At 36.6% G+C, this 23779-nt stretch overlaps 1 protein-coding gene across 1 annotated transcript in view; it reads right to left on the bottom strand.

Moving 5' to 3' along the window:
* Positions 1-23779, bottom strand: part of FBXL4 (F-box and leucine rich repeat protein 4) — a 67356-nt gene that overhangs the window by 11269 nt on the left and 32308 nt on the right. Inside the window, exons 5-6 of the mRNA XM_060030210.1 lie at positions 21940-22184; positions 14004-14217 (exon numbers count right to left, since the gene is read on the bottom strand). Of these exons, the coding sequence (XP_059886193.1) occupies positions 14004-14217; positions 21940-22184 (459 nt within the window). The remainder of the gene's footprint in view (positions 1-14003; positions 14218-21939; positions 22185-23779) is intronic.

Genomic DNA, 23779 nt, shown 5'->3' with positions numbered 1-23779 from the left:
CAGCCAAAAATAAAATTTAAAAAATAAACAAATTTATAAAAAAAAAATTCATTTAGTAGTAGAATTATCATTTTTCATTCCTACCTTAAAAAAGGAATTAACATAGAACGTAAGAGATTCATATTGAATATCACACATCTTTGCTAAATAAGAGATGTGAGATCAAATGCTGAGACCAAGCTATAAGGGGATAAGGATGACCTTGGAAGGGATGCTGTGAGGAATGTAACAAGGAGTCAAATAGAGATAAATAAAAGGGTTGACTGGTAGCAATGAGGTGAGAAAGCACAAGTTAACAGTTTCCTGACTTTCTCCAGCAGAGCTCAAGATAAGCCAGAGACGGTGGGAGTACCCAGGTATAGAGCACACATCTATAGATCAGCTTGCAATCTCTCCAAATCCAGCTAACCGATTTCCTCCTAGAATATCTTTAGTATCTTCTTTCTCTATGCTATTACTATTCAGAATTAAAGTACTACTATTGATGCTAAAGCAAAAAGGAGAAACTACCTCTTCACTTCCAGACATAAAATGACCTGATTTTAGAGAGACCACAGTCTCAGTGATTTAGAGCAGTTGAGAAAATACTGCTCATGGGCCAAATTCAGCCCATTGGTTGTTTTTGTAAATAAAGTTTTATTGGAACATGGCACACCCATTCATTTATGTATTGTTTATAGCTGTTTTCACACTACAACAGCAGGGCTGAATAGTTATGACAGAGACCATATGGCCTGCAAGGCCCAAAATATTTGCTATCCAGCCCTTTGCAGAAAGAATTCGCCCACCCCCAATTTAAGAAAACAATTCTACCTTAACGAGTACTTGCATCACTTTTACCCTTTTAGAACACACAAATAGATGGATTAAACCTATATTAAGCATACTACAAAAAAAGGTATTCAGAAATAAAAACTGAACAATTTTATGAACCTTTTACTTAAGACTTAAGATATCTTTTAGCTTCCCAAATTGACAAATTCTGCTGGTTAGACCTGTAAAATTCAATATAAGCACAAGAGTAGCTCTATAAAATTAAAACACAATTTAAATAGTTAGCAGCTTTAATAATGCAATGCAGCAGATTCATTTTCAAATGAGTTTGCAATTTTTAAACAAAGGCCAACCTTATTTAAATCACTGTGGAACCGGAGTCACTAAGAAGTGACTGGCTCCATGTTAATTTCTTTTACAAAATTTTCAAAACATACTCTAGGTGAAGCTGGCACCTGGTAGTAGGATTTATGTTCATAAAGAAAGAATCCTTTGGGGACTTCCCTGGTGGTCCAGTGATTAAAAATCTGTCTTGCAATACAGGGGATGCTGGTTTGATCCCTGGTTGGGGAACTAAGGTCCCACATGCTGCCGGGCAACTGAGCCTGTGAGCCACAACTAGAGAGCCTGCGTGCCACAACTACTGAGCCCGCACACCACAACTAGAGAGAAGCCTGCGCATCAAAATGAAGAGCCTGTGTGCTGTAACTAAGACCTGACACAGCCAAAATATAAATAAATATTTTTTAAAAAAAGAAATAAAGAACCCTTTTATATTCAACCTAAAATTTACCTACTAACTCTGTTCAGCAGCCTCAAAATCCAATGGATAACTATTAAGTTATAGAGAATTATTATTGCCTCTACTTGTTACAAGGAAATTTATTAAGAGGTAAAAGAAGGCAGGAATTCAAATTTTCATTGACAGCTTTTTAAGAGATGCTACCCATAAAGTTCAAAATCTCCTATGCTCTACACTACTAAAGTGCTAAGCAAAAATACTTAATAAAGTGATAACTGATACTTATTATACTCACATAAATGGTTTAGATATTCCAGATTTGTAACTTAGTAGAGTTATAATTATGCATACCATAAACATTTTATAATGAGACCTTACATAAACCACATATGCAATGCTGTGTTCATATTTTATATTAATGCAGGTTTATAATTATTATAACTAATTAATAATTTTTGCAATTAAAAATTTTTGCAGTTAAAAATTAACTGTTGCTTATCTTTAATAAAGAATACAACCCTTACTTGTAACACTCAGTATAGGAAGATAGGATCCCAAGTCTGTATTTCTCTAAGTCCTGATTCCTAAGGACTTCCCTGGCAGTCCAGTGGTTAAGACTCCGTGTCCCTGGTGGCTGAGTGGTTAAGAATCCGCTTGCCAATGCAGGGGACACTGGTTCGAGCCCTGGTCTGGGAAGATCCCACATGGGGCGGAGCAACTACGCCCATGCGCCACAAATACTGAAGCCCTCACCCCTAGAGCCCGTGCTCCACAACGAAAGAAGCCACTGCAATAAGCCCGCACACGGCAACAAAGAGTAGCCCCCTCTCCCCGCAACTAGAGAAAGCCCGCACGCAGCAACGAAGACCCAACACAGCCAAAAATAAATAAATAAATAAATAAATAAATTTATTAAAAAAGACTCCGTGCTCCCAATGCAGGGGGCACAGGTTCCATCCCTGGTCGGGGACTAGGATCCCGTATGTTGCATGGCACGGCAAAAAACAAACAAATAAACAAACCATGATTCCTAGAAAGCATCTTAAAGAAACAGATGTTTATATATCACAGACATGCACCAGCTAAAACAGAGAGACTAGTGACATCACCTGATCACAAGTATACTTTCACTGATGATATATTTCAAACATATCACAGCAATAACTACAAGTAATGAGATAGGATTTTATAAAAGTATGCTGATTAAATGAAAATTTATAAATTTACAGAAGAAATACCACCAAAGAAATCCTAAGAACACAATCACTCAATTATTGTAATTGAAGATCCAGCTACATATATGTATGAATTTCTCTTTCTCTAATTTAATTTTTTTTTGCCCCCGTGTTCCAATCTCTAAATTTGGGGAAGGGAAATATAGAGTAAAAGTTGAAGTATTTTAAGACCTATTTAAAGTAGTTGAAACTAACTATATTTAGAATATTTCAATTCAATTACCTTATAGATATTTGCTATAAACCAAATTGTCCTTTTATACAGTTTAAATATATAATACAGTATAGTTTATATACTGATACATAATCACAACTTGAAAATAATATTGTCTTTTATAGGTTAAACCTGAAGATCAGCATTGTGGTAGAAAAGTAAGACTTCTGATTGTTCTCTAAAAAGAGAATGTTCAAGATCATAAATGACATAAATTAATAAACTCTTACACATGCCTTTGAGGAAAAAAAAAGGGAAGTTCTCTAAACCTAACTGTAGACCTACCCTAAACCACAGTCTCAGAAATTTTAGTATAAGGTTCAAATAATGTGTTAAATTCCAAAAAGCCGTATGTGTGAAAGAACAAAACCTAAGACTAAATCACACACATTTGCCTTGCCCTGTAGTCGCCTTTCAGAGCCTATTTTTACCACTGTAGTGGATCTCTCCTATAATAATACAGTTGAAGACATCTTTGCTCACAGATGACTAAACTGATCAATTTCCATATCAACCCATGATGGATGATGGCAGAGATGTGCAGTCAAAAAGTCATGGCAGTTTGCACACCGGCTGGACTTGACTGTAACCTTACTGCCTATATAAAAGAAAGAATATTTTGATCAGAGGGGTAAGGGTTGGACCACCAAGGGAGCATAGGAATCTGAAGCACACTTTGGTTGATTGACACTGTTCATCTAAACGATGCTCAGCTGAAGAGGGTGCACTGGTCCAAAGACTTTATCTATTTTCTTCCAAAAGCATGTCTTTCCTTCCTGTTACGAGGATGGTATCAATCTGTTTTGTGTTGATGCCTTTAAGCATTTAAGTCACATAACTAATGCTCACTGTTCTCATTCTGAACTCACCAGACAGGTCTTATAACTGTAATTTGGTTTCCCCTGTGACATGCCAACAGTGAGAGAATGTGTTAATAATCAGCTATCTCTAATGAATGTGTCCTTACCAGGTAGATTTCTTATACCCGGTATACTGGTTACTGTCATGAATGTGGATGATAATGAATCTGACCCCCAAGAAGCTTCTCAACTGTGACTGAATCATAGCCCATCATGCAGGTCACACACACTCAATCCCACCAAAAGGCCTGGTACTTCCCACTGGCACTTCTATAAAGCAATCCAGGATAGAAAAGAAGTAGAGACATATTCTTGCCTGGAGACATAAAGACTTTTAAAAGTTTGTTAGTTTTAGAATATAATATAGTAAAAGTTATTAAAATCTTAATTCTTGATTCTGTTTAAGAACAAAGTAATTATTAATATCTTTTGTTTTATATGTTGTCTAGCTAAACAAATCTGTCTGAAATGGACTGCCTTTCAGGTGACAGCTAATGACAGCCTGCATTAGTCAATTTAGGTGACCAAAGTAGGATCTTCCTGCTTCAATTGTTCCATCTTAGTTAATAATAAGCAGTGGCTCTGGTGAGAGGCCACTCCTTTCCTTAAGTCTGTTAAATGCACTTGCTCTACTAAAAGAAAGACCATCCCTGCTTCTACTTACCAATATACAGGAATGTGTTCTCTAAATCAAATAAGAACGCAGTCAGGAGAATACCATTATCTATGTGTCGGAAAGCAAATTCGTGGCACTAAATCAAATCATGCTGTTTGCAAAAGACAGTTTATGTATCTTTTGTGGGAAAGCTCAGGTGCTTTCATTAACAGACAGGGTGGTATGCATTTTTACTTATATATTCACTCTGCTGGATAAACTGGCACAGAAAAAAGAAACTAGGAGGAGAGTGTTGATATCCAACAGAAGTAGAGATCAGCTACTTTTGTTTGTCTTCTAGCTCCTGAAGATGAAGGCAGTGGGGTCCTTGAAACTGTCATCCCTGCCTAGCAGGTCAAGTAAACAGTTGCTGAACCACATTTATGGATTACTGTCATATACTAGTCCCCTACAATACCTATAATCAGTTTTTGCACTACTTCAGATCCTTTCAATTTATGCTCTATCATTCTTGAAGTGAGGCAATCAAAATTGGATGCAGGTGTTCCATTTATAACTCCAAATTTTAAAAAAACACTCTTGGTTTTCTTGTCTGCTGCTAAGCAACAGAATGACATTCTTACTGAGCTACCTATCATGCCCCATCTCACCCCCAACTTCAGACGTTTTTTCTAAGCAACAGAATGACATTCTTGCTGAGCTACCTATCATGCCCCATCTCACCCCCAACTTCAGATATTTTTTCCCAAACAAAGAAAAGGTAAATAAGCTCAAATTCCTAACACTAATCCAGATTGTTTTAGACAATGCAAAGGACTTCTCTTGAAGTCACTTTTTATGCAATATGTTAAAAAGTTATCCTTATGCTATCCTTTGTAAGTTGTATTAGTTTGCTAGAACTGCCATGACAAAGTACCATAGACTGGGTAGCTTAAACAACAGAAATTAATTTTTACAATTCTGGAGGCTAGAAGTCTGAGATCAAGGTGTCAGCAGGGTTAGTTTCTTCTAAGGCTTCTCCTCTTGGCTTGAAACTGGCCATCTCCTTCCGGTGTTTTCATATGGTCTTCCCTCTGTGTGTGTCTCTGTCCTAATCTCCTCTTCTTATAAGGACACCGCTCATATTGGATTTGGCCCCATCCTAATGACCTCATTTAACTTAATTACCTCTTTAAAGGCCCTATCTCCAAATACAGTCACATTATGCGGTACTGGGGGTTATGAATTCAACATATGAATTTTGGGGAGACACAATTCAGTCCATGGCACAAGTGTTTACAAATAGGTTGCAGGTATATGTCCCTTCAGGGGTAAAAGAGAATTATATCTTCTACCTTATTTTCAAATGGTTCAGGAAAAATATATGCATATAGTAGGCAAACCTACTTTTTATGCCACTTTTTGTAAGTCTAAAATTATTTCAAAATAAAAGCTTTTTCCTTTTAAGTATTTAAAAGTCTATTTAATGAGTTAAATTTCTATAGCCCTCCTCTCATGAGCATACATCATCATGTATGGCTAAAGAAGTACTTGCAGTTAATGTTTATCATAAATAATAAGAATCTTGTGAATAGAGATGAAAAGGACTAAAGGTACTTAAAGTCTTTCCAATCATTATATACCTCACTGTAGTATAATTACTTCTTTGTCACGAATGGCAGAAGAAACTAAGTACAACTAAAGTTCTCCTTCCTGTTTGTTCTAAGTTCCCATCTTTTGCCTAAAAGTCTTGCCTACACAATTCTAAAAGATCTACCAAATTCAGTAAAAAGAAAATTACTGCATTTAACCACTCATTTCACTAGTTATGCTGGGATCACGCAATAAACAGGGTCTAAATCTCAGCTTGAGGGTCATTTCTGTCTCTCCATCACCTAGTACTATCTTGTTTTTCACCAGGCATACATTTACTGCTCCGCAACTGCTGAAATCCAACAAATGTATACCCCTAACTCTGAAAAGAGGTTATTTAATGATTTTCTTTTTTTGGTTGATGTTATAAGAAGACATTTGCTATTTCTCTGATGAAGCGATTTTTCATCACAATCCTAAACATACCTAAAGAAAGAAAAAGATCTCATGAAATAAACTAACCAAACAAATAGAACTATATTTCACTATTTTTTAGAGCTAAAAATTCTGGACAAATACAGTTCAAATATTTTCTTACAAGTTTTCCAAGTTGTAGATCCACCCACCCCTCTGCTTAGTTGATGTGGTTATTCTGTAGAAAGACAAACTTACGCTTACTAACTTAGCAAATAAAGAAAAAATGAATTGACAAGCGAGAGTTATCACTCATTCATTCAACACAAGTTTACTGAATATCTACTAGACATATTCACTATAGTGAATACCAGACACTGTTCTACGTACTGGTTGTAAAAAGTAAACAGTCAAACATGGTCCCTCCCATTAGGGAGTTTATAAGTTAGGAATGAACATCCCTTTTACCAGAAACAGATCATAAGTGTGAAAGCAGTAATTCGGCCTAAATCTCTCTTAGCACATGATGGAAAAGATATTCCTATTTAGGAAGACCTAAAAGAATACTTCACAAAGTTGGGAATGATTGTGTAGGACTATGCTGAGTAAACCTACACTATCATTTTCACATTTACACAAGTCCATCTAATTTATAAAGTGTGTTGTTGTTAACATGTACGACCTAATTTGGTCTTCTCAATAGCCTATGTGATAGGCTAAGTTTTTTTTTAACAGATAAACTTTTAGCTTAGTATAAGTGACTTACCCAAGCACATAAATCTTTCAAGTGGGAAAGTCAAGAGAAGGACTGAGTTTTTTCATTCTGTCCCATCTGCCACAGATTGGTCGCTTCACCCTCCTCTGATAGCCTCAAATGCTTCCCTCTGTCCCAACCGATTTCCCCATCAGTGAGGGGGCTTCCCTGGATGTGGGAATCTCTCCCCTGCTTCAGCTTCCCACCCCTCCACCCCCCGGCGTGCAGGTCCCATCCCGCTTCCTCTCCTCCTCCTTCTCCCTTCTTTCTTTCATCACACCCAGTTATACGGGGATCTTTACAGTCTTTCCCAGTGTCCAAGGTCTTCTGCTAGTGTGTAGCTGGTGTTCTGTGAGAACTGTTGCATCTGTAGATGTACTCCTGATGCATCCGTAGACAGAGATGAACTCCACGCCCTCTTACTCCTCCATCACCTTGGAACTCTCTAGGACTGAGGTTTTTGACACTGATCTCTGATACAGACGAAATAACAAATATCTTCCCAGCTTTTAAATTATCAAATAATGTCTGAATCAACACCCAGACCTACTGCTAAGCAGTTTTAACCATACCTAAAGTCTGAACAAGATCCTACTGCTGCTTCCTCTCACTGTACGGTACTAGCTATGGTATTAGCCAAAGCAGTGGAGCTGGGGAGAAAAATCTTAATGAGCTAGGCCAGGTCATAAAAGGCTGTGCTCAAAAATTGGTGACAATGACACTTGGGGCTTGTTTTAAGGTTGCTCTCACACAGTTGACTACCAAAGCAGCAATTAAGCAGTACAAATGAAATGCACTGGGATAGAGCCCCAGTGTCTGACAAGGTTACACATGAGGCTCAGTGGTCAATGCAGCAGGCCTTGTTGGTAAAATGTCAGGTACAGAGAAGACCAGTGCTCTGGGCCCACTGCCTGTTTCACCATTGGCTCAGGGAGGTGCTACATCAGCACACCAGGATCCACCTACCTGCATACGAGGCAATTCTGACCCTACTATAGTTTTGTTCTCCTGCATTCTCATTCTTATTGAGTAACCAGACCTGCAATAGGTCTGGCTCTACCTAACCACTTAAGAACACACTACCTGGACATCAACAATGCACTCCTTTACATGCTAAAATATTTGGGGAAATTATATGTTCCAATGCTGCTCCCCACTATAGTGTAATATTGAGAGTTGGCCTATATATATATATATGTATATACCATGTGCTTGAGGTAGTTCATTAAGTATGGACTCTACAAACTATTACTTAAATTATACTAAATGTAATTTGAATAACTAACTGTTATTATAAATTCAGAACTAAGACTTCAAACTAAGTTTGTTCATAATAAAAATAAAAGGCAAAAGTCCATTTGTCTATAGTAGATATTTTAGACTAGAAAATGTTTACAGACTATAACTTAATAGTTTGCATTTTACACGGGATCAAAATGTTGTGTATCTTATTTACAATGTTATATTTCCTTACCAATTATGGATTAGAAAAGGATTAAGCAGTAAAGAGAAAAGCTCTATTTTAGATAGACAGCCAAGCTATTAGAATAACTACTATTCTATGCTCTTATGTATCTTACAATTTTCACTGTAACTCTGAGGCCACCAAATCTGGGTTCAAATCCTGACTTTAACTTATTGCTCTGTGCCACTGGGAAACATTAATCTTTTGGGACCTTCATTTCATCATCTGTACGATTTAAGAGTAACACTCTTAGACTCAATAGACTAGTGTAAAGGATTAAATAATATGCAGAATGTCTAGGACAGCAAACAACATATTCAGTTAAGTTTTCCCAAACTTTGGGACTAAAACCCAGGTCTCCAATATCCTCTAAAGCTATATTCACTATGCACACAGATTTGCTTCAATCTTATAAAATGGCATAAATACATTACATTTATTAATGTAAATTATATATAGGCACATAAATATAACTCTACTACATCATAAATCTGACCTCTCCGAAGATTATACACTATAATAGAGTCAATATTTTGAAATACTAATTTTTTCTTATTTTATAATTATGTAGTGTTTAGAAAAACAAGGGTAAAAGTGGCACTGGATAATATGTATTCCTTTAAAAAAAAAAACCTCTCCCAGGAAGTTCAAATTCATATCTTCTTTTTCTCCTCATATATTTCCTTAGAGCCATCACAGGCATCTGAAGTCAACTGCTATTCCTTCTTTCCAAGACAGTTTATAACACCTGAATGTACTGCCAGCGATTACGTGGAAGGTTTAGAGAGAAGCCAATCCCCTAAATCTTGTCTTCTCACTCTGTTTTCTCCCATCCACCAACATCATTGAGTGCAGGACTGAAGCAGTGAACATATGGAAGGGAAAAGGGGGTGACATAATGCTTTGCCTAAGTGACAAGGGAGGTGCTTATGCTGTGGCTTCTGTTTGTTTTAAAAGAGACCAGCTGATTGTGTTGTCTTTTCCCTTTATTCCTCTGAGTTACTTGGTGCCTGTGGGGGAGTCTGATGCAGATCCCAAGAATGACAAGATAACAGAAGTGAATAAAGTATAGGCAGAGAGACCTGGGAAGCTGTAAAAGTAAACACTGCCTGGGTAGGTTTTTCTTAATTTTGAATTTTGCCATTTATATCACTAAGATGACACTATTTTTTATTTTATTGTAAGTCAACTGTAGATCAATGAAAATCAATTTTATAATTTTTTCTATGTACTAAATGTCAGAAAAATTGTGTAGGGTAAGTTTATAAATGATTTTATGGTATTTTAGCAGATAGACTAATAAAAACAAACTTTAACAGGTAGTAACATATGGTACAAACCAAATTTTACTTAATGCAGTCATACAGTGATTTCACATCTATGTTTAAGTAACTGAGGGAAGCTGAGCTGATGCTATTTAGACTTGGATGCATATGTATAGGTCTCCACTCGAAATGAAATCTCAATTCCTATAAATCACACTTTTAAAAAAATATGTAGTCATATTCTATCAGTTTCTTGGGGTAAATGGAAGAAAACTGTGGACTATGTAATGATTCCCTGACACTTAGATCATGTTAATTTATGACATTTCAAAAGCATCACATGGAATACATTTTTACAAATCATCACAGATGTAAGATGCCTAGCAAGTTGATATAATTTCTTGGTTTTTACCCGATTTTTCTTCCTGAAGGTTCACTTATTAATGAACTATGTTACATTTCTTCTTAAAGTTAAATTTAATCAGAATATTTTAAAATGAGGCATCATCTTGCTCAGAGGATATCAGACACACAGAGCAATATAAAACAGTAAATACACCAGTAAAAAGCAGGTGTGGCATAATTTCAGAATAGATAGGTCTACCCAAGAAAAGATAGCTGACAATTTTACACCCACATAAATGACGAGTCATTTCACCACAGACCAGTGAAAACATGGGCTAACACTATCTTTAAATTGGCATTCAGGGACAATAGTCCTCTCATTTTACAAAGAAAGAATCTTGGAATTTGAGAGACTATGTGAGTTAAGTTTGTCACTGGTAGGGCCAGAACTAGAATCAAAGTCTTCTTTCCAACAAAGCAGGTCACCAGTTAAACTTTAGGTAAAAATTTTGCCCCAAACCAGGAATACTATATTCAGACTTCCACAGATTAGTTTAAAAACTACGTCAAGCTAAAGATATCTACTCTGATCTACCAATAAAAAATGCTACACACCCAGATGGTTTTATAGATAAATTCTATCTAACAGATAATTCTCATTTGTTAAAGTTATTCCAGATCAAAGAAAATGATGTCAATGTCACAAATCATTTTGCTAAGGTGTCATAATCCCAGCTCCAAACCTGACAAAATGGCATGAAAAGGAAAAACACAGCTCAATTTCATTGAAGAAAGCAGATGTAAAAACTATTGATAAGTCTTAACTCTTAAAGAATATTTACAATGAACCAGATACTGTTGTAGACACTTTATATATATTAAATCAGTTAATCCTCATAACAACTCTTTGAAAGGCATACTATCATTATCTCCACTTTACTGAAGCACAAGGGGTCAAGAAACTTTCTCAAGGTAACATAATTCGTAAGTGATAAAGCTAGAATCCAAAATATTGGATTCTAAGTGATAAAGCTTGGCTCCAAAACATTAGGAAAATAACCCAGCTGTGTATTAAGTTAAAACATGTAGGACAGGGCTTCCCTGGTGGCGCAGTAGTTGAGAGTCCGCCTGCCGCTGCAGGGGACACGGGTTTGTGCCCCGGTCCGGGAAGATCCCACATGCCGCGGAGCGGCTGGGCCCGTGGGCCATGGCCGCTGAGCCTGTGCATCCGGAGGCTGTGCTCCGCAACGGGAGAGGCCACAATAGTGAGAGGCCTGCGTACCGCAAAAAAAAAAAAAAAAAAACATGTAGGACAATTATACTGCAATAAAGATGTTAAAAAAAAAATGTAGGAATTACCGCAAGAATGTAAGGATTGTTCAACATGTCATTATATTAATAAATAAAAGAAGAAAAAAGATCAGTGTGGTAATGGAGGCTTTAAAATTTTTAAATACAATATACATTTTTGATAAAAATATTCTTAATCAAATGAGAATGATAAAGACTACTTATCAGAAAGAAACATCAAACAATATATAAAATTAGTAAGCTACATGAGGAATTTCTATTTAGTTCACTAATGAAGTTCCAGTGCCTACAGCAGTGCCCGGCACGTAACAGGCATGCAAATATTTGTTACATAAATATTAAAAAAAGAAAAAAACATTCCCTCTATATTAGAAATACAACTGGTATACCTATTGTGACTCTATTATTCTACACTATTTATGAAGTTCTACTAAATGTAGCAACACTTTAAATACTGGAACAGAGAGAAAAAGTATATTAATTTCCAGATTATATAACTGTACCATTAGAAAACCCAAAAGATATAAGTTATTAGAACAATTATAAGCATTCAGTAAGGTGAGCAGATACAAGATAAATATACAAAAACCCAATTATTTTTATATTAATTATGTTTAAAAACCCAATTATGTTTATATTAACAATAACCAATTAAAATTAAATAAAATAGTATCTGAGACTAAAAAATAGAAGGGTTAAATTTAACCAGAAAGATATAAAACCTAAGTGAAGAAAACTATAACATGTTCTTGGATGTAAAACAAGACCTATATGGACAGATAGGAAGCCTTATTACAGAGCAAAATGAAATATAATAAAGGCACTGCTAATAAAATCCTTGCTGAAAGATATATCTGAAAGAATAATACACAAGGATATTTTTTTTAAGTTTAAAAAGAATAGAGAGGAGACTTTCCTAACACATAGTAAAACATACTACAAAACTGCCATACTCTTACTACTGTTATTAGTAGCTAATATTTATTGAGAGGTTACTATGTGTTCAGCACCCTCTAAGTACATCACAGGTAATTAATTCTCACAATGACCCTGTGAGATCTGTATTTTTATTATCTCCACTTTAGATATGGGGAAACAGAGAGATTGAATACTTGGCCAAGGCAACATTCAAGACAGGCAAGGGGTCACTAGAGTGGGGTACACCATTTTGGAAAAGTAATTTGGCTATTTAAATCTTTACTGAATGGCCAATCTTTACCAAGTATGATACTAGATACCAGGAACACGGCAATGAAAGAGACAGACAAGGGTCCTACCTTCATGAAACTTATATCCCAATGTGAGGAGACAGGTGATAGTATGAAAACCAATAAGATAATCTCATAGTGATAAAGTTGCTAAAAAGAAAATACACTGTGGGTGATATGACAGAAGCAAACTAGAAGGAGGGGGGAGGGTTACCTTTTATCAATGTCTAAGAAGCCATCTCTGAAAAAAAAAAATTTAAGTTGGACATTGAGTTGAGAAGAGGGCAGCCATGTAATGAGCTGGAAGGATATTCCAGACAGGCAGAGGAGAAAAAGCTGTGAGCTGGGACTGGATCAGAATGTTCAAGGAATAGAAAGAAGGCCAACATTACTGGAGTAGAGGAAACAAATATATGGCAGTAAGTGGATGTTTATCACAGGGGCTCAGGCACATACTGTGACCAGATATACCACTTACAGAACTCTATCCAATAGCAATAGTAACCGGTACATATAAAACTCTGTGCAAAATAATGTTATTGTTAGATGGTTTGTAAAAGAAAAACAGCTGGAAAAACTGACATGTTGACCATTTGGGGAACAGTTGAGTAGATTATGGTAAAATGTAATATGTATACATATAGCTGATCCACTTTGTTCTACAGTAGAAACTAACACAACATTGTAAAGCAATTATACTCCAATAAAAAAATAAAATGAAAACAGTCAGGTGGTAGTATATGTAATGACCTGGTAAGATGTCCTAGAGCTATGTGAAAAAAAGCAAGCAGATCAATAAATATTTTTCTTTAATGAGACTCCTAAACTATGTATTAGGGATTTTTAACTCCAAAGTCTGGTCCTGGATAAACTCCACTTTGCTTCCTCCCACTCCAAGCAAATGTTCTCCTACATACTTTCCTCCCACATTCCCTGCCAGCATTTCGGCTCACCTCAGCCCATTGCTTGTTTCTTTACCTACAAACATGAACAGCATGACAAAAATTCTAAGAGCACAGAGGATAACGTTTTCTTAAAATGAGAAAAACCCACAACACAACAGACTAATTCTGAAATGACTGAATCAGCCAGCTCTAGTGATTTTAGAATAGTCTGGTTGCATCATATACTTAAACTATTTGAAAATCAGAAATCACATTATTATGAGCAATTACAGGTAACTAAATATTCGGTTGGCTATTAACACTAGCAGAGGTGTAAATCTTACCTCTACTTTTGTTCGATAGAGAACGAGTCGTTTCAGGCCACATAATTTGGCAATGTGGTTGAAAGCTTGAGGCGGCAGTTTATCACAGGATGAGAGATTGAGGTCCTGTAGATTTAGACACATCTCAGAAATAATCTCCATGCAAGTTTCATTAAGGAAGTGGCTGCAAGATAATTCAAGACGCACTAATTCAGATCCACAGACCTTCAGAAACCTGTAAAAACAATGTTCCATGTGAACTTCATAAAACTAAAAGATATTTTTTGCAAGTACTTTGGAATTATATCGACTCTAAGCAGTCATCTTCAGAAGAATAGATTTCTATTAGGGAAAATTAAAAACTTGTTTCACTTAAATTCTCATTTACTGCATGCCAAAACAGGCACGGGTAGGCTAACATATATCAACCTAAGAAGATAAAATGGATTCACATCACATAAAAAGTCAGCAACTGCTAAGTGGGAAATTAAGAAAGCAGAGGGTGTTTTTCGTCTACTTACCTGTAATTCACATCTGAGCTGGGAGAGCCAATAAACAAAACGTAACAAAACTCTAAACTCTTGGAAGTTATGTCTCCCTTAACAGTACCCATTCAGGACTGGATAATTTATTTGGAATGTGGCACACAAAGTGTCATCTCTAAATGACCTGAAAACAAATCAGACTAGCCTCCTCTCAACTAAGAAAATTTCTGGGTTGGCTTCACTCTACTGTTGAGATATGTTCCTTGTAACTGATACTATTTAATGCCTAGACTGATGTTGAAATTATTACAAGATATTCAATTGCAGCTTCACACAAAATACACAGAAATAACTTCATGTGGAGGACACAAAACCCTTTATCAGAGTAGTAATAACAATATTTATCTTCATTACGTTACAGATGGGGGAAAACAGGCCTTTCCATAATCATCATCTGATAATAAAAGTAAAATGTGAGCCTACAAGTATTCATATCCCTGAAACTTTATCAACAAGCGGTGCGCCTGTTTATCCCTTAAACAAGCGCACCACTCATCCCCGTCCAGGTCTCTTGACGTCTTCTTGCCCATCTCAGTGTCACATCAGTCACATCCTGTTATTTTATTTATGCTGCATCTTTTTGCTACATGATTTAATTATTAGCTTACAAATGCACATGCAAAATAAAACTGACGATCAATCACTTATGAAAGTAAAGGAAGTAACACTGGACTTCTAAGTCAAAAGATGGATATTTTGCCCTGTTCCACCATTTCCTAGCATGTGACCTTGGAAAAGGCATTTACCCAAGTCTCAGCATTTCCTCAGATGTAGAAGGCAGACTAGAAATATGTTAACAGCATTCACCACACTGTGGTTTTGAACATCCCACAATAATGTGAAAGCAGTTTGCAAAGACCAAAGTACCCCACGAACATTAAAATAAAAGTGAAATCTTGGCCAACACACATTCAAACAACAATTAAAAAATGTGATTGCTACAAATTTATTTTAAATGTTGCAAATAACTCAGTAGCCCACACATCTTATTTACACCCAAACATCCAAGAACATCCCTTTATTCTTAATCCATTGCAGCGTATGTTCTGCTCTCCCTAAATTCATCCTTTCCTTTTAAATGCCAAATTAAACGGCCTTTCTTTCCAGTCCTTGTATTACCTGATTTATTGTGGCATTTCACACAACCGCCCTCACCTTCCTTCAAATTCTCAGACAGTACTCTCGCTATTCCCTCCTTAAATTCCTCCGACCTGTCTCACTGCTGTGTCCTTTGTATTATAGTAGCTAAATTGCCAGTTTGCATCAAGCACCTTAATTCATTCACTCAACAAATGTTTATTGAGCTCCAACTATTACCCAGGCATTACTCTAGGCACTTGGAAGATGGCAGTGGGCAAAGCAAAGTTCCTGCTCTCATGGGGCTTACTTACATTTTGGTAGGAGAGGTAGATCATAAACAAATCAATTACATGAGTAAAATTAATAGTATATTAGAGAGTGAAAAGTGCCAAAGAGAAAATAAAAGCAGAGAAGGACAACAGGAAGTGTCAAAGGTAGACAGGGTGGTAAGGGAAGCCCCATTGAGAAGGTGAATCAAGACCCAAAGGAAGTGAGGGGGTGAGCAAAGCAGTTCCCTGGAGAAGCAGCACTCCAGGCGAAGGGAGGGGCAAGCGCAACAGCTCTGAGGCAGGACAGCTCAGACGATGCCTAGGGTACGGAAGTGTCAGGAGGCTCAAAGTGAGAGGGACATGGGGAGCAGATCAGAGAGGTAAGGGGCAGTTCAGAGTGTGTGTCCTATAGGGACTGGCTTTTATTTTGAGGGAGATGGGATCCTCACTCATCAGAGGGTGCTGAGCAGAGGTGTGGCACAACCTGCTTGTCTTTTAACAGAGTCACTCCGGTTTCTGTGTGGAGAACAGACTGAAAGAGAACAGGGGTAAAAACAGGGGGACCCTCAGGACACCACGACCACATTCAGGGAAGAGAGGATGGTGCACTGGATCCGGTGGTGGCACTGAATGTTGTGCTCAATATTCAGACTCAGGATCTATTTCAAAGGGAGGCAGCGTGTACCACATTATGACATACCTTCTTCATACTGAACTGAACTCAGGCTCACCTATTTCTCAACCATAATTTATTTTTCTGTTAACCAGTTTCCTTACATACTGATTCGTTTACATTGAGTTTTATAAGGTGCCTCAAATCCTTCGGCAATTGAAACAGATTCTTGGTGTACCCAGTACTTAGCATGATGTCAGGCACGTAAAAAACACTGGATGACTTTGTTGAATAAATCTTCCAATGGTGAAAATTCATTTGAAGAATTTCAATTTCCTCTACTCTGGAACAAACTAAGTTTTATGGACTCAGAGAATTTTTCCCTTAAGAGGGTCAAACTCCTAAGAAATATGACAAAATTAACATTTTTACCTTACTCTGAGTATACATCATAGTTATGACTAGTTCTTCACTATTTATAAGCTAGCAATCTAGAAATGAATGTAGGGTGTCAGAGATCTGGAGTATCCTATTTTGATTTGATACTTCTAAAATTATTTGCAGATTACAAAAGTTAACTGAGTATATTAACTCTTAAACTTAAAATCTTGAGGCATCTTATCTCCTGAAGGTCTTCATTATTTGGCAAAGCACTTTGTTCTACAATTCTTTTTGGTATTGGACTTGGAATACTTTGACATTTCTTTTCTCTTTGCTCTCATTAATGAACTTTTCCCTTCTAAAGATAGAAAGTAAATCACCAGAAAGCCAACTGTTAATAGATTAGAAAACATCCCAAACTGATTGAATGAATGAAAAAATTTGGAAGCACAATAAAGATAATGATCATGCTTATCTACCTTTATGACTCTCTCTCTTCTTTTTTATATATTGCATATTTTTACTGAGATTATTTGGTCAATATCCCCATAGTCTCTCTTCCTAAACTTACAAGATCTACAGTACCTACTTTTTCATATTTCCATTCCAAGAAGGCAGAATTAGCAGCAGAATCAATTAATTAGCTGAACACAACTCTGGTTTCTTTCCTTAATGCTCCTCATAAAGTTTTATTTTAACGCATAATTACATACATGTTTTTGTCTTGGTCATCTATTTATTCATTTCAATTGTGATACTGGTCACTTGAAAGGAGAATTATAGCTTGTATACTTCCTGCAGCCTGTTCATACCATGTTATGAATTCTCATCAAGTATTTCTTGATATTGAGGGTATTAAGAGAAGACCTAAGTTCAGATAAACAATCTCAAACGAGGTCTCTTGCTACGAGAAATGGAGTCTCTGGAGAGAGAAATAAATTGCTTATCTTTATGAGGTGAATTCATTTGTCCAGATTAATATAAGTACATAAAAAGTAATTTACTAAATGGTAACTTGCACCCTAAAATAATTAACATCACATGAATGAATGATTTAATCTGAGTTTATTCATCACAAAATAAAAGGCACTAATCCTTACAAGCTGCCTGAAGTATCAAGGTAAAGGGGAGAATTAGGTATAAATACCCACGGCTTCTGATTGCTAATCTCATGTTTTGTTAGCTGACCCTCACTTGAGTTTTATAAGACAGTATATTTAAGATAATTTTAATCCCAAATAGCTGGAGCATTATTTACTATAGCCGATCCAAAATAAAGTCATTAAAAACAAAACTTCTTGCTTAACTGTGTACGGTACTATCTAGCAATGGTAGAAGGAAGTAGAAAAGAAAGTCTTAAATTGTCTTTAATCTCTAGGAATTGACCATCTAAAAGAGACAACAGTGTAAAACACAGGCAGGCAACTGAATAAACACATATATGAATAAGCAAAAAGCTCTCTATTCCATAAAACTGTAGCTCTGTGTCAAAACATCAAGTTCTTAAATCTAGAAAGCATCCAATAATGTTTTCTGAAGGGAACAAGTAGAAGGGTGAGGGATAGGAATCTCTACATAACTGAGGTGGAGTTCAAGATGATTATTTTGAGCAACTACCTAAAGAAAAACGATAGAGGAAAAATAAATAGAACCTAAGACTTTTGAACATCAGAATGATATAATTAAGCCTCAGAGCACCAACAGGCAGGGAGGCAAAGGCATATCCAAGACTTTAGGGAAGTGTATTATAAGAGAAAAGTGGAATTACAGTAGATGTGATTTTAATGAGTAATGATATAAACGAGCAGTACTTGAAGTTACAAATCACAAATCTGTAGATAGAATAGGATTTTAATAACTGATTAAAAGTTTTAAGTTCTTATTATTCCAATTTCCCTGTTATTTTGAATAAAATAAATTCCTAAGTTCTTTAAGATCCAGTGAAACAATTCCAGCTTGTGAAGATAAGGTTTTTAGGTAACAAAAATAAACTATATCAAACTTTTCCCAAAGACTTACTCAAAAAGCAAGCTCGGGCTTCCCTGGTGGCGCAGTGGTTGAGAATCTGCCTGCCAATGCAGGAGACACGGGTTCGAGCCCTGGTCTGGGAGGATCCCATATGCCACGGAACAACTAGGCCCGTGAGCCTCAACTACTGAGCCTGCGCGTCTGGAGCCTGTGCTCCGCAACAAGAGAGGCCGCCATAGTGAGGGGCCTGCGCACCGCGATGAAGAGTGGCCCCCGTTTGCCACAACTAGAGAAAGCCCTCGCACAGAAACGAAGACCCAACACAGCCAAAAATAGATTAATTAATTAATAAACCCCTACCCCTAACATCTTCTTTAAAAAAAAAAAAGCAAGCTCATCATCATTGGTCTCTATTTTAAAAATGTACTTTTTTTCTTTAAAGTATTACAAGTAAGTCTTCTTCACAGTAATGAGCATAAATAGACCACACTTACTCATAGATTATTCATTAATAATCAAGCCATGAATATTTATCGTTTATTCTGGGAATGCTGCCTATAAGCCATAATGACTATCAATTCAACAGTCGGGTCAAGGGGGCCAACGGCAATCAGGAGGCAAAACTCCAGTATCTCCCACCCAGAAAAGATTCCCTCTCCCTGTTATTTAACCTTTTTATTTTCTTAATGAGAACAATGACTATACTTAAAGGAATGCTATCAAGATTTATTTATGGTTTTACTGGCTGAAATACTCCTGTGAAATATGGAAAACTTAAATTCATGTATGTACTTTTGTGATTATTTAAACAGCCCCATGGCAACTAAATGGCTGAACTGAAAATGGAAGAGAAATTGCTGGTGAGAAAGTAGATTGGAGCTTTAACCTCATAAAAGAAGATCTTTATCCATCACATGTCTAAAATGCTAACAATAGCATCGCGAAGTTTTCTTCTCACAACTTATGTTTCTGCTCATGCACCCGAAGAAGCTACATAAAGTTTTTAAAAACTGATTTAATACTATCTCTACATTTTATTCATTATACCATGGTTATATGCAACGTTTTGGCAAAGAAGCTGGACTTCAGTCATTCATTACCAATATTTTCTTTAACTCATTAGTTGCCTCCCTGTTATTTTATTTATAAAATATAGGAAGGATATGTTTAAATGTTTATTCTTATATCTTTATCTTTTCTGTAGCAGGAACTATATTATCTATCTCTTTACATGGTCCACGACACTCACCATAATGCCTTACACACCAAGAGTGAAAACAAACAGTAAGTTCCTAATGGTGGGAAACATTGAAAAAAGAGCTATGAGGGGTTAAAACACCCAGAAGTCCTTATAATGTAAAATAATGCTTACTGATACCAATGGTTCTATCTGCTCTCAGAGTCAGTTAGTCTTGGTTTATGATCTATAGTGTATGCTCTCAATACCCACAGTCATCATTAGCTTCAGTTCTTCTTGGTCCCATTAATAGCGAGGAAAATTAGCCAATGAAGTGTGTGTGTCTGCAGCAAAAGGAAGTAGAAAGGACTAAGCTTGTGTTCCACTGGAGAGCTGTCAAAGATCCAGCAATTTTCAAAATGTGGATTCTGTAAAAATTTACCAAAATCACACTGCCAAAAAGAAATGCCTAATTTTTCTACTATATATATATAATATATATATATCCCCTTTTAAGCAAATTTACATAATAAAAAAAGAATTTTGTATACATAGCCTGTTGTAAAATCTTTAGACTCTGACCCACAATCCCATCATGTTTTATCTAAGAACCCCTTCCCCTGGCTCTATTTCTGGCAGAAAAGAAAGAAACTCAGTGCATCCATGGTTTCAACATGTGCTATAAGCCATTACTGCTTGTGTTTATTTTTTACTTTGATGCATAAACTATCAATATTAGCATTTTGAACACATTGGTGCTATTTCAAACATGACTTCATCTGAATCTAATGGTATCAAATATTTATTTCTGGAACTGCATCTTTATTTTTATACTTTAAGTCAAGGGGAACAAAGCTCAAAATACAGATTTCTAATTCATAAACCACTGTTCAGGAATGTATCCACTGGGGATATGTGCAGGGAGGGCTGTAGTTCATTTTAGCTTCTAAAAAACAGGATAGGAGATTATTTGTTAATCAAAAATAACAGGTAGGGCTTCCCTGGTGACGCAGTGGTTGAGAGTCCACCTGCCGATGCAGGGGACATGGGTTCGTGCCCCGGTCCAGGAAGATCCCACATGCCACAGAGTGGCTAGGCCCGTGAGCCATGGCCGCTGAGCCTGCGCGTCCGGAGCCTGTGCTCCGCAACGGGAGAGGCCACGAGAGTGAGAGGCCCGCGTACCGCAAAAAACAAGCAAACAAACAAACAAACAGGTAATTTCCCCAAAGCGTCTACTTCTTCGTTAATGAAACGGATTATACTGTAACATACAATGAGAATAACCATCAAGGTTAGGAGAAAAACACTTGTTTGTTTCACAAGAAAAATGACTATGGCATTACTAAATGAATATGTACTCGTGCAAGCTTTCAAATGTTTAACAGGTGACGTTTAATAGTAAGGAAACTAAATGCTTAAATAGAAAGGAGCAGAAACACCTGGGCAGGTCTGCAAGTGTGGTCGCCTATTTAACATGCAATTGCATTTTCAACATAATTAGTTTAAATGAGCTTCTAAATTTGGGTGATGTATTGCACATGTAATTAAGATTTAATTAAAAATGTTCTATAATAAATTGTTTTCCATTTCTGACAAATCACATTAGGGAGGTAGATTTTGATTTGGAAATAGTTTTTAGAATGTGTTAATCATCTGTGCTGAAAATATGAGAAAGAAAAAAAGGAGCTCTGTTGAAAGTTCCTTGGGATTTAAAAAATATGAGGTAAAGGGCATAATTTCCCTCCATCTTGTGAAGTCTAGCTGAAGAGGGTGGTGAAACTAACTCATCCACTTTTGTCAGCAGAAGCACTCTGAACATGATCTAAAGTACATGATATATAATTTCAAACTTTTATTATCGAAACTACTACATAGTAAGTATAGCCTGCTGATTTAAATAACCTCAACAAGGCTTGGCACTGACCTGCTAAATCCTGAAACAGAGATGAAGCCCCTATTGCCAGTCCAAGATAAATTAAGCCACTGGACGAGAGTACAGCGAGGCTGCAGAAATTCCAGAGAGGTGTCATTTAGTTTTGCCCAGTATGGTTGCAGATTGAGGTGGATGTACTGCAGAGGATCACAGCAATGCTGGTTCAGTAGTTTGCAAGTCTGTGCTAATCTACACAGGTCTGGTAGTGTCAGATGATTCAGAATCAGTTGAATGAGCTACATAAAACAGAGAAACCAAGATCACCCAGACTGAAAAAACAATATCACTTTTTGAAGCATATGATATGATCTAATAAAGAATAACAGTATCATACATTTTATAACAATACTTTCACATACTAAATAATTCAACAGAATTATCCAAATCAGTAGTAACCATACATACATAAGGCTATATATATTACATTTCAAGAGCATTCAAAGTATATTCAATTCCTGTCGACTATTTTTTTTTTTTTTTACAGTGCAAAGGTATATTTTGGTAATCTATTGAATAATACAATTTTCCACATACTTAACATTTACTAAACATCGACTACACGTCAAACACTGGTGAGAAGAGCTCCCACTTTCAGGGTTTCCAGAGTCCAGTGGGGACTGGTAAGTACGATGATATGTTTTAATAGCTTGGATAGACGCACAGACTGCTACTAGAGCCTGACACAAGACACAGGCCTAACCTCAGTGAAAGCGGACTTGGACCAGCAAGGCTCAGCTTTAAAGAGTGAGAGGCAAAACTGGGGAGAGGAAAGATTAGTTAGTGGTAAGGACTGGATCACAGAGAGCCTCACCGAGGAGCCTGGATTTATTCTGAAAGCAATGAGGAGTCTTGAAGGGATTTATGTAACTGCAGAGTGACAGAGTCATATTTATGGTTTAGAAAGATCATTGCAGGGGGCACTACTGGAGGCAGGAAGGGAAACCCGCCTGGCAGCTACTGTAGATTCCAAGAAAGAGGAATCAGGGGCCTGCTTAAGGCAACTGGCAGTGACTAGGGAGTAGCTAACAGATACAAAAAAGTATTAAGGAGGAGGAATCAAAAAGATTTTTATCTCTAATTAAAATAGTTTCTTTGAACTAGTTCAAGATTTGTTTTTTCTTAATGGTGAACAGTCGGGGGCTCCTAAACTAATTTTCAAAGAATCACTGCTAAATAGCCTATTCTGAACCAAGAAATACTAAGAAAAAAAAATCAAATATTTGCTAAATGGTAAAAAAATCTTTAGATGAGAGAGAAGGTTGAGTTTCTTTTCTTTTCTTTTCTTTTTTTTTGCGGTACGCGGGCCTCTCACTGTTGTGGCCTCTCCCATTGCGGAGCACAGGCTCCGGACGCTCTGGCTCAGCGGCCATGGCTCACGGGCCCAGCCGCTCCACGGCATGTGGGATCCTCCCGGACCGGGGCACGAACCCGTGTCCCCTGCATCAGCAGGCGGACTCTCAACCACTGCGCCACCAGGGAAGCCCCTGTATTATATTTTTAAATAATTCTATTCACTATATTTTGTTTGCAGAAGTAAAATTGGTCTGTAATTTTATTTTTATATGCTAGAGTATTATAACAGCTTCACTAAGAAGTTAAAAACTTTCCCTTTTCTTTATGCTATGAAAGAGTTTAAATAATACAGGATTTGATCACTTCTTAAATGTCTGAAAGAACCTATGAATCTGGGCTTGGCAACTGTAGGACCTTAAATATGTGTAGAATGAATTAAAAATTTGTTGTTTTAACTACAATATTAAAAGCTATTTCAGTAAAATTTTTAAGCAGCTAGTGCAAAGAGACATTAAAAGTTAAATATATCCATGTATCA

The sequence above is a fragment of the Delphinus delphis genome, chromosome 14 (genome assembly GCF_949987515.2).
Source record: "Delphinus delphis chromosome 14, mDelDel1.2, whole genome shotgun sequence".
Taxonomy (NCBI): domain Eukaryota; kingdom Metazoa; phylum Chordata; class Mammalia; order Artiodactyla; family Delphinidae; genus Delphinus; species Delphinus delphis.
Note: the sequence above shows the minus strand (reverse complement) of the source record. Positions and strands in the feature narration are given on the sequence as shown.